General features: G+C 42.1%; 1 protein-coding gene across 1 annotated transcript in view; it reads right to left on the bottom strand.

Moving 5' to 3' along the window:
• The window catches only part of LOC144183226 (zinc finger protein GLI2-like), a 24370-nt gene that overhangs the window by 5181 nt on the left and 6689 nt on the right, over positions 1–12500 (bottom strand). Inside the window, 5 exon segments of the mRNA XM_077710356.1 lie at positions 1–109; positions 111–373; positions 1427–1615; positions 1886–2079; positions 3618–3726. The exon segment at positions 1–109 is cut by the window's left edge and continues 65 nt beyond it. Coding sequence (XP_077566482.1) covers positions 1–109; positions 111–373; positions 1427–1615; positions 1886–2079; positions 3618–3726 — 864 coding nt within the window.

Raw genomic sequence — 12500 nt, 5'->3', positions numbered from 1 at the left:
AGCCTGGGTAGGCGGTCGGTGGTGGGATGAGTGGTGGGACATGGCCCAAAGCCAGCAGATGTTGGTAGGCCACAGAGTTGATGGGAGGAGGTAAGGCCAAAGACGGGCTGCTGATGCAAACATAGGGGGAATATGTCGTCTTTTATGGGGGGAAAAATAGACCGTTCACTGTATGTGTCGTGAAGTTTTGCTCGCCTAAGTCCTCCAACCGACAGGTGTCCGTACGAGCCGTTTGTACGAGCCGAGTTGTTGATGTATGCCACTAGTGAGCTGGGTGAGCTCCGGATCATCGCCTGGAAATCCACACTAGTGTCGTACATTGGTGAGATGGATAGGGTCCTCTTTCTGCTTAGCCTGGGAGCCAGCCGTGACACTGTGGACGATGCACAGCTCAAACATCTTTAAATGACCTCTTCTGTTCTCTGCCTTAATGAGTATTTTCTTTACTTGTTATGTATAAGCTAATTGTTAATTACACATAACAACCTCAGATAAGATATACCGCAGACGGGCTCGTAGCCTAATGTTTAATGAGGGCAATTTAGTGTGAATTGATTCCAAATGGGTCGAAATGAGATTAAGCCGCAATTGTGAAGTGCACTTGATCTACCACTGTTGTGCACATGTGACAAGAATAGTCCTTAACGTAGAGTGTAACTGAACATTTTAAGTCTCTAATCCTAATTTTCTTTTTTAGTAGTCGTAACTCACATTATTAAGTTTATATTGCAAACTTGATTAATGAGTCTGATTAACTTGCTCTTTCAAGTTTGTTTGCCATACTTATAAATCTGAATAAATTAACTTAGAATACTATGTTGTTTGAACTAATAGCCCCACTCCCAATAATAAGAATGCAGTTTCAACTGAGTATGAAGATAAGATGCCTTGCTCAGGGGTCTGCGCACTAAGCTCCCACTTTTACTTTAGTTTTCCTTTAAACCTTGAAATTTGTCGATTTGAATTTCAAACGAAGCTATTTTTTTCATGCATTAATAGTAATATAAGGTCAACCTGTAAACTGTACAAATTGTTCATTTAAAAAAATAAACAGGAGTTTAAAAAAATGGTGTACCATTAGATTAATTAACCTAATAATTTGAGTTGTGTGGTAGGCCCCCAACCGGGAGTTTAATTTTTTTTTTTTTTAACTAGGTCTACAATGTCTTGTGTGTCTTGTGTCTGTGTTGCTAGTAGAACCAAGACATTTCCCAAATATGGGATGGAATAAAGTTCCAACCAATCCAACCAATTTTCAACCTTTTAGTCTTTTTTTTTGCTTTACTCTTAGATGGCAAATCTTAAACGAGATTTTACACTTGATAGTTTATTCATAAATAATTAAGCAAACTACACAGCATTTATTTGAGAATGTAGTACATACAATGGCTGTAGAGGTGGCGCATGTCATCTTGACAGGACTCACCATCAATGGGGGCCACATAATCTGGCAGGTGGGTCCCGGCCACTAAACCCGTCCCCGGCATGAGAAGCTCGCCATAGGCGCTGTGATGACTCGCCATCAATTGATAATACTCCCTGGTCAGACTGAGCCCAGTTGGCGAAGGTGGCTGTAGCCCAAACAGAGCGGCATCTCTAAAGTGCTCGTGAGACACTGAGGATGATAAAGTTACATGCTATTGATGACACAAACCCTGGCTTTTATACTCCTGAACTTTTGTGCTTTTATAAGCTTTATTTCACTGTCCGACAGAACGCATTAGAAGATTTATGTCCTCTGCTCCTTTCCAATCCCAAAGTCTAATTCCTGGCACCCTGCAAATTACCTTTCTTGGATCAAATTGCAGCGGTTTATAGGCAGCTGCCATTTTATTGAATTGAAAAACTTCCCTTGCCAAGTAAAAGTTTGTTAGGTCAGACTTACAGTCAGAGGGAGTGAGGCTTCTAGCTGCTGAGATCATTGACAGTGTTGGGCTGCCATGCAGATAGTGCTCCACGTGAGGGTTGACATATACATGCTGTGGGCTGAAAGGGGAGTCGCCGGTCGACATGGACGTAGGAGAGAGACGAATCAGCGAGACGTCGGAGATGATGGGTCTGCCTGGCAAACCTACAGGCCTGGGTTGGAAACACTTTGATTAGCGTATCTGGAAGTGATTGTTGATGCTCAGAGACACAGTGTCTGCTTGTCTTCAGCAAATGGGTAAAAGTATTTTTATGTAGTCACCATTTGTACAGTTATTGAATGGGATTTGGGTTAAAAAGAATTTCAGAAATCCTCAAGTGGAATGCTTTTATGTTAAATAGAGTTTGTCTGGGTGATTCAGTGGTGCTTGTGAGAATTTCAGTGTCATACAAGTGAGTTTAATAATTTAGATTGAGACTGGTGTAATGGTGGTTCTGAGAATTTCAGTTCTGTAAAAGTGAGTGTTTAATTAGTAGTGTGAGAGCTGTGTAGAGTGGGTGAGAATTTTTCATTCATGTGAATTTGAGTGAGAGTTTCATAAATCCTATGAGTCCATTTACAGTTGACTGAGAATATTAGTTTTGTGTTTGAATAATTGTAATGAGATTTTTGTGATAAAACTGTTTCAGTAGTGCCTGTAAGTATTTCGGTTTTCATGTGTGTGTGAGAGAGGGAATTTTAGTGTTTCTGAGAATTTGATTCCGTTGTCTGATTGGACACTCTAAATTGCCCGAAAGTATGGCTCCAGCACCCCCATGACACTAATGAGGATAAAGCAGTTCAGAAAATGATATATATATACATATATATATATATATATATATATATATATATATATATATATATATATATAAACATACATATATATGTATACACATATATATGTGTGTATATATATATATATATATATATATATATATATATATATATATATATATATATATATATATATATATATATATATATATATATATATATATATATATGTATATGTATATATATGTATATTTCATGTACCACGCTTATTTATATAGGAACTTTTTTATTACCTATCTAATGTTTCTTCCCGTGTCTGTATTCTCACCCTTCTGCTACTGCGACGGTGTATTTCCCGAAAACGGGCTGAATAAAGTTATCTAATCTATCTATGTACAGTAAACCCACACCGTACTGTACTCTTTCTGTACAGTGTGACAGCACTTGGCACCCAGTGTCAGCTTGCAATGATGAAGCGGCTGGCACTGAAGTGTCATGTCTCCCCACGAAGGAGCAGGGGACCCCTGACGGCGCTACGGTCAACGTTACAAAATGCCAACAGCTCGTAACAAAGTGCCATGCCGGACCACAAATGACACAACAATTCATTTACGGCTCAATGTTGCTGTAATTAGGCGAATTTGGCAGCAGCGATGGGAGGGACAGCTAGATCAAGGTCTTGATGAATGAGGGGTCCACTGTCAAGATCAAATCACATTAATCAAGGTGCCCGAGTCCGAGGACAGGCGTAAAAACCTCCACCGGCACGAGCGCCCCACGCACACGAAGACCGTGTGATAAATGGCTCCACTATTGCCAAGCGTAAAATGTGTGCATTTCAATGGAGGGGCACACCATTCATCCAATTTCAACACCGTTTATCCTCACAAGGGGTGAATGAGCTGGAGTCTATTCCAGGTGAACGTTTTCTCACCTGTGTACAGCGTGGACGTGCGGCTCGTAATGATACGAGTGGCATCCTTCGTGATGGTGCAAGTCCGTGGCGAAGGGCTTGTGGAAGGAGGAGAAGATGTGTGGGGCCACTGACAAAAGAGCAGACAGGTCAAATGTTGCCCCTTTGAATCATGAAAATGAAAGTGGGTGCAAGATTTAACAAGAGCAGACTTTAGACTAAAAACCATAGTTAGTTTGTTGGACTTTGTCTTGACTGATGATGATAATGTATTGGGAAGAATATAAAAATTCTCTCCTGTTTTAGAGCAGCTGTGTCTAACTTACCACATCATTATTATGAATTGTGGCGAAAGGTTAATCGACTAATCAACAACTCATCGATGATGAAATAAATTGACAAATGTTTTCTTAGTCGATTATTTTTTTGAGCGATATTGTTGAAGTATGTCTGAATCCTCTTTTCAAATACGCTCCATGGCAAATTGTCTCTTTTTTTCAGTTTTTACATATTTATTTACATTTGTTTTGATCCAAAATGAGACAAAACAATATTTTCTATCTTATTTTTTTCAACAAGGAAAATATATAGTCATAAATATTCTTTTATTGTTTAACACTTTTCACGGTTGCTTTTTTTACTTAGATTAAAAAATCAAAAAGAGTATATTTTCTCATTTAACTTGTTATACTTTAAGTTTAAAACAATCTGTGTATGATCAATATTAATTCATCTAAAAGTTTAAAAAAAATATTCTCAAATTTTTTTCAGTACGTTTTCTTGCAAATTGTACTGCAGAAATGTTATTTCAATTATTTCAGTACACAAACATGGCTTCGTTTTTCGGGCTACACAAAATGACACCGTCCCACTGCCCTGTTTGTTCTAGACAACCAAAAATGTAGGATTTCTCGCCATAATAAGGACCCCAAACTTCAAGTTAACCACTGCCTTAGTAAATATACTAATGATGGTAAAAAAAAAACACCACAGCTAAAACCTATTTAGCATCTCTTGACCCTCTCAAATTGAAAGTAAAGAAGCATAGTTTTAACCATCAACCTCATGTCGTTTCACAAAAGAGGAATCCAGTAATATTTGGGATTATTTTGTTCATTTACATTCATGGGAAACGATTCTGCTTCCAAAAAACATGCTCAAACGCATCTCCGGCATGCAAAACCGACATGAAAGCTTCGGAGGTGAGATTTTATTCATGAATCATTTTGAAAATATATATTCTGTACAGGATGCATACATTGCCTGCAGCGGGTGTCATGTCGTCAGTTTTTGGTGGAACATCTCACAAATATTGAACTAAATCTGAGAATTTTCCTCACTTTTGTCCACACAGCATAGTAGATGGAGGTCACGGTCATGGATCATTATCTGCTCTTGTCCAAGTGTCGAGTGGCCTGTGTATCTCACGGGGGATCCAGACCTTCACGACTCAGCATTCCTGGTTCATTCTTCTCACGCTACACTAGTGACACACTGACAGACTGACCTTTCCCCAAACGCCTCTCTAAATATCCTCTTTACGTCAACAGAACGTGGCAATATGTGGCGGCCATGTTCCGTGACCACTTTGCACTACTGTATGGTCACTAGTGGAAGTGTTCTTTTTAGACTGTCACTAATCAGGAGTGTGACGCGTATGGGACGTAAGCACTTGTAATCTTGGCTTTTTCTCAGAGGGCCACCCATCTAAGCGGCGCTACTACACTTGACTTGTTCTTCTCTTTCCATCACTGAGACACTTCCATTGTTGTGCTTCCGCAAGAGGCACAAAACCTGAGTACCGGTGAGAGCCGGCTTACCTGATGCATCCCCACGAGAGAAGCCCCCCATCCCCTCCCCACCCAGACGCACGGCCCGCTTAGGCTCTATCTATTAATCTTAGCTAGTGTTTGTTTTACACTCTACCTCTACTTTTCCTCTTATTTTTATTTATATAAAGTACCTCCCTTTCTGTTCAATTTTCTCAGATCCCTTCTGAAGCATCAGAAAGTGAAAGTAAAACTATGATCTAATGCCAAGCACCACATCACTGAGTTCAAGATGGCGAGGCCACACGGCTTCCTCTGCCAGCTTGTGTGTCATCTGCATGCCGTTAGCGTAATTTGGCTACTTAGAAGAGTGCATATGTTGAAAGAGTGATCACGGCGTGGCGTAATCACCTCTAGCGCGGCTGATTGATGACCGGCGTGTTTAATAGTGCTGCTTAACACACAGGTTTGTCTAGATTAAGTAATTACCTCATCATCCCGTACGCGGCGTGATAAAGAGATGCTGGCGTGCTGGGGAACGAGAGCGATAATTAAAATAACATCAATTAAATGGCGCTTGTGGGACTGTCATTGTGCTCCCCAGCTAACATCTATATTAGCCCACCGGCACCCTCACCAGGGGGGCGCCTGGGATTATGGAAAATGACTCCAATGTGCCATCTCTAAATTAAACAAAGACCCAGTTCTCCTCCTGCTTTGGGGGCGAGAGCATCTAAGAATAACACTGGAAAGTTTCTTAGTGGTTCTTTGTTAACAGAATGCCACATGACCAATAAATGGCTCTACTGTCAATTGGACTCCAAAGCCAGGCTGATTGATTTACGAAATAGTGGTGACGTGCACGATGATAGTCAATACGGTGCCAGAAAAACATTGATTTGTCTTATAAAAACAACTATTTATTTCAATCCACACTTGGCCTGGTTTGGTGGTTAATTAGCTACATCTAACGTCGCCAACAGCCACAAGACAAAGTGTGTCACCACAACAATTAGTCTGATGGAACTAATGGCTTTCCTGTGCAGGTGTGAGCCCATGCAACAATTTTGCGATCGGCCGGTCTGGAATATTATTAACATCACCATCTTTTTTTTTTTTCTATGAAGTTTAGACCCATTCAGGCTCCCAGCAGACTTCGAGCGAAAGACAGACTACACCTAGACTGGTCGTTAGACAGCCATAGGGAGGACACAGAGACAGACAACCATTCGCATGGCCAATCATACCACCATCAAGCAGAAATCGATCCCACGATTGCCCGCACTGAACTCAGGCAAGTGAACCAATACACTATTAGGTGGCGAATCCTTTGTTTGATGGCCAAGACGATTAAGCACCACAACAGCTCCCCTGAATAAACCTTTCCAGGGAGAAAGAGTGTGATCCCCCTGGAATTAAAACACACCTTGTAGTCCCCCTTGGGGGACTGCTACCCTGGTCTGCCAATCCAGAAGCACTGTCCTCAATGTGCATGCGATGTTGCAGTGATGAGTCAAAACGATACTACCCTAAAAAACCCAGAGCCTTTAAAAACTCTGGGTGGGTCTCGTCAATCCCCAAGACCCTGCCACTGACGAGCTTCTTAGTGACTGCAACCGCAGAGATAGGAGAACCCGCCTCAGAGTCCCTAAGTTCTGATCCCACTCAGAAGAGCATGTCAGTAGAGTTGAGGTTTTTCAAGTATTCGGCACACTGATTCACAACATCCCAAGTTGAGGTCAGCAGAACTCCGTCCCTCGTATGCAGTGTGAGAGTGGTGCACTGCTTTGCCCTACTGAGACACGGAGGTTGGCCCAAAATTTACAAGGGATCATTCTTCATGGCCATACCAAACTCTGCACATGCCTGGGTTTTGCAATGAGTCATCATCAAACATTTTCCAGAAAAATTTTAAAAAAGAATATATTTTTCATAATTCAACTCTTATGCGTGTGACGAGAATAAGACTTTAAAATATCCATTCATTCATTTTTTGAACCACTTATCCTCACTAGGGTTGTCGGGTTGCTGGACACCCTGAATTGGTGGTCAACCAATAGCAGGGCAGTAGGAGATGGACAACCACTCACGCTCAAACGTCGGCGCAATTTTGAGTATTAAAACAAACTACCCTGCGTGTTTTTGGGATCTGGGAGGAAACTGGAGCAGCCAGAGAAAACCCACACAAGCCCGGGAGAACAGGCCAACGCCACACAATGAGGACCAACCAGGGATCGAATCCTCAACACCAGAACTGTGAGGCTGGCGCGTTAACCACTGGTCCGTCGGGCCGCCTTTTTTGCAAAATTTGTATTATTTATTTTACATGACTGTCCTTGGGATTAACCAGTAACCAGTTCAAGGTGTACTCTGCCTCTTGCTCATGGTTGGCTGGAATAAGATCCCACATGACCCTTGTGAGGATAAGCTTGGCCAAGTGTAATACTTCCACTCCATAGTGTAAAATACTTGATGTATAAGTAATGCAAATTCATCATTGATGTGTAAGATGAGTACACCAAGTATTTTATAGTTTAATATCTATTATTGAATAATAAAGAGTGGAAAATCCGAAAAATGAAGGCTCATTTTTGGAAAATTGTGAAGCCATTCTAATTCTGAAAGCACCCTGAATATTTATAGAGGCAGCCAAGATAATCAATTTATTACTTCACAATTGCAACGTGTTGCAAAATGAGGACCCCCCCTCCAAACATTTTTGTATTTGGGAAAAAAACATTTGCAAGCATGACAATTATTGAAAAAACACACGGTACAAGCACGGGGGGTGCTGGAGCCTATCCCAGCTGACTTTGGGCAAGAGGCGGGGAACACCCTGAATTGGTGGCCAGCCAATCACAGGGCACAAGGAGACAAACAACCATCCATGCTCAAATCCATACCCAAAGGCAATTTAGAGTGACCAATGAGCCTACCATGGAATGTGGGAGGAAACCAGAGTACCCAGAGAAAACCCATGCAGGCCCTGAGAGAACATGTAAACTCAACACAGGTAGACCAACCTGGATTTGAACGCAGGTCTACCACTGTGAGGCCAACGCCCTAACCACTCAGCCCTCATATTTTTTGAACTTTGTAAATTGAACTCAACACAAAAGTGGATTATATTTAACAACAATAAAAAAAGACCTTGTTCTGTGTGTAAACTATTGTGCTGCAGCCGGTCATTAACTTTAGCTACTTTTGGAGTTAGTGTGTTTAGGAACAAGCCAAAAGGTAGCCATCCCAGTGACCCCTGGACGGGGGGCTATTATTTTCCGTCTTAAGCCATTCCCCTCTGGAAGATAAGTCCTCCTCTCGTTTGACCAAGAGCATTTTTCTCTGCCAGAGGCCCGATCACCCCCTCCTCACTCCAGGTGCTTCCGGCAGCGGCGGCCTCCAGTTGCGCCTCGCTATCATCAATAATTCGCCCAATCTTACACTGCTTATCGCTAAGGCGCCTCTCTAAAAAGCCGCCTGGCCCCACCCCCACTCACCTTTTGCCAAACACCCACAAATCAGGTTCAAGAAATCTGGATGTTATTATCAAGTTGGGATTGAATTTTCAAAGCTAACTAAAATTTGTGACAAAGTCGACTTGATCTTACATGAAGAAAATCTCTAGTCTGAAATCTCAGTTCTGTCCAAACTAAATGTACAAGGCATTATGGGTAAATAACAGCCAGGTTGAGTCACGAGCAGCTTTTTTTCTTCACATCGCTTCAGGTTTGGTGCATTTTTTGATATGCAATTGAATTAAGAAGGTCGAGTTACGGCTTGTGTTTGGGTAGCGCGCAAGAGCACCTGGGCCCATTCTAATTGACTCGAAGCGCCGCATCTCCACTTTTTAAACAAAGTGACTCTCGCTTGAGCTTCATTACACGCACCCCATTTCCATAGGCCTCTGGGACCGAGACCTGGGCCGCTCCCGTGGAATAAATGAGCGTGCCATGATAAATGGTTCTATTAGCAATCCAGATTGTTAAACTGTGATATAACAGATCGGAACGGGAGGCGGGGGTCCATTCATTTTCCTCCTCTCTGCACATGTTTCCATGTGTAAATAAGGTATTAAAACTGGGCATTAGCCACGTTGTGTGATAGAAAGGAAATTGTTCCAAATAAATAACCCGCCCCGGCGAATATAAAACAGCCGACATGGCGGCTTGGAGGTGGGCAAAAGTGAGGAGCGTCCCCACACCATAAAAGCGGCTGCCGTATATTAGTTTGGGCCTCAAGGACCTCGCCCCGTCTGGCTTTGTGTTTACTTATCGGGCGCCGCCCGACGAGGGCTTGAGAAATTTCATAAGTAATTACTCTGTCAGTTGATATCTCTGTGGCAGCGGACAGCATGTTGTGATGTTCACTTCAAATTAAAACATAAGATGAGAAAGTTCGGCAGAGGACTTTTATTGTGAAGCTGTGGTTGCTTGAATTATAAAATAAAAAAAACAATGACATTTATCTGGTTTCATTGTTTTTTTTACTTTTGATTTTTTTTATATTTTTAACTTGTAACTAAATAATGCTTATTCCCACCAGTACTATATGTAGTCTTACATTTAATTATATTACTATTACTACTTACTACATGATTCATTCATTAACTGAACCACTTATCCTCACAAAGGTTGTGGGGGTGCTGGAACCTATCCCAGCTAGTTACGTGCACCAGGCAGAGGACACCCAGAATCGGTTGTCACCTAATCGCAGGACACAAGGAGACAGACAACCATTCCCACTCACACTCATACCGATGGGCAGTTCAACCAGCTAATCCTGCATGTGGTAGAATGTGGAAGGAAAGTACCCTGTGGAAAACCCACGCAAGGCCAGGGAGAACATGCAAACGGCACACAGTAAGGACCCAGCCAGGATCGAAGCCTAAACAATGTCTCCATGCAAACGATAAATCAAGAATCAAGACAATCAGAATACTGTAGCTGTTGATTACAGTTTAGTTAGCAGCCTGAGTCGGCAGCCACAATGACCTTCCGAATGAAATCGCAATTCAGATGAGGCAAAAACGAATTTGACACCCATTTTATGTAGGTTCGACAATTGTTCTGTCTTCAATTGCTCAGAATGTCCACTCAACTGCCGAAATGGCGGAATATGTTGTGCAAAGATGTGACCACAGCCATCAAACTCATAATTTTACCATCATTTTCAGTTTTAAAAAATAAAATAAAATTGCAAAAACACAGAAGCACTACAATTTTTTTTCCCCTCATCTATAATCCTTATAAAGCGCGATATATGGGTGTGTGAGAGTGTATGTTAAGATTCTCTCGCTACATTTGTCCAAATCATGCAACATAGAAAGTTGAATTTTATTATGGTGGCCAGAAACTGCTGTCGGATCCAAATAAACAATGATTGCATTTCTTCCCCTTCTCTAAGTGTGTAATCTCAGTATTTATTTGGCAAACAACCATTTTTCAAAAGAGAATTTTAAGTAGCGCAACAATTTTCTTTTGGTTCTAAACAAGCTGCTTGTAATCTAAGGTAGGTGAAAGTGAAATGCTGGCATCCACAGCTGCCCGTAATTTAATGAGAAAAAAAAAGTATTTTTCCTGGGCAACTTTATTCTGCCAAATATTGAATTGCCTAATATAAGCCGTGTCATGGGCCACCAGCGGCTGAGTGGTTGGTGCGTCAGCCTCATATTGGGAGGCCTGGGTTCAAATCAAGGTTGGTCCACCTGTGTGGAGTTTGCATGTTCTCCCCAGGCCTGCATGGGCTTTTCTTCCTTCCACATTCCAAAAAACATGCATGGTAGACAGATTGGACACTCTAAATTTCCCCTAGGTATGAGTGTGGGAGTGATTGATTGTTTGTCTCCTCGTGCCCTCTGATTGGCTGGCCACCAATTCAGGGTGTCCTCCGCCTCTGGCCCGAAATTAGCTAGCAACCTTAGTGAGGATAAAGTGTTCCAGAAAACGAGATGAGATGAGATGCGAGAAGTCGTGGCGTATAACTTGGGACAGTACTTATTTTTCCAACATTTCAGTGCTTCAACCAATATGGCCCCCTCTAGCGCTGGCCTCGTTAAAATATTCAACAAGGTCTCATCTGTCTTTACATGTAAAAGCTGGATTTCTTCATCATGGAGCTTCATTGGACCACCCATTTCCACTTCAAAAGTTCCCTGCCCGTCTATGGCCCTTATGTCGTATTAGGAACACAGTGGCGTCATCGTTTGGCATATGCCTCATTAAATGCCTTTTTTCACACTTTTACACCCAATGGCTTGTTTGCATGCCAATGCCCATCTCATGCACTCTGTCACAGTATAAATGAACACCACACTTTTGAATCACATTCAATCTTCATGGTTAAAGCGAATTTCAACATTTGTTTTGATGCATTGTAGCAGTTACCAAGTTTGGTTTTCAGTATTCCAACTCAGCCGCCTACTATAATTTTCACCCTTCTCACCTGTGCTGGATATTATTTCTAAAAGCAGCACATACTCATGCTCGAGTTGACATGCAGATGTACATCTCCTATGGAGGCCTGTTTTCCAACAGATAAGGCCAATTCGGCTGGATGGATTTTGTTTTATTTAAGGATCTAAATCCTTTAAAAATGGGCCCAAGCAGACACAAAGGGTCACCTCCATTTGAGAATGGCAATCGGTGAATTTCTGAAGGATACATGAATAGATAGATGGTTGGAATGAAAGCTCCCCTTAAAAAGAAATAAGACTGGAGCTACGTATGCCTTGCTGGCCTTTTTTTAAACCAGAAATGCTCATCTCATCTCATTTTCTGAACTGCTTTATCCTCATTAGGGTCACAGGGAGTGCTGGAGCCTATACCAGCTGATTCCAGGCCAGAGGCGGTGGACACCTTGTGTCAGTGGTCAGCCGACCGCAGGGCAGGAGGAGATGGACAACCATTTGTGATCACACTCAAACCTAAGGGCAATTTAGAGTGTCCAATCAGCCGATCATGCATGTTTTTCGAATGTGGGAAGAAATCAAAGTACCCAGAGGAAACCCACGCAGGCCCGGGGTGAACATGCAAATGTGACATGGATTTGAACGCAGGACCCCAGAGCTGTGAGGCCGACGCGGTAACCACTCTGGCAACCGGGCCGCCCACAGAATTGCTTTGTATTATAATAGGTA

This window comes from Stigmatopora nigra, chromosome 1, assembly GCF_051989575.1.
Source record: "Stigmatopora nigra isolate UIUO_SnigA chromosome 1, RoL_Snig_1.1, whole genome shotgun sequence".
Taxonomy (NCBI): domain Eukaryota; kingdom Metazoa; phylum Chordata; class Actinopteri; order Syngnathiformes; family Syngnathidae; genus Stigmatopora; species Stigmatopora nigra.
This window is presented reverse-complemented; position numbering and strand designations above follow the sequence as displayed.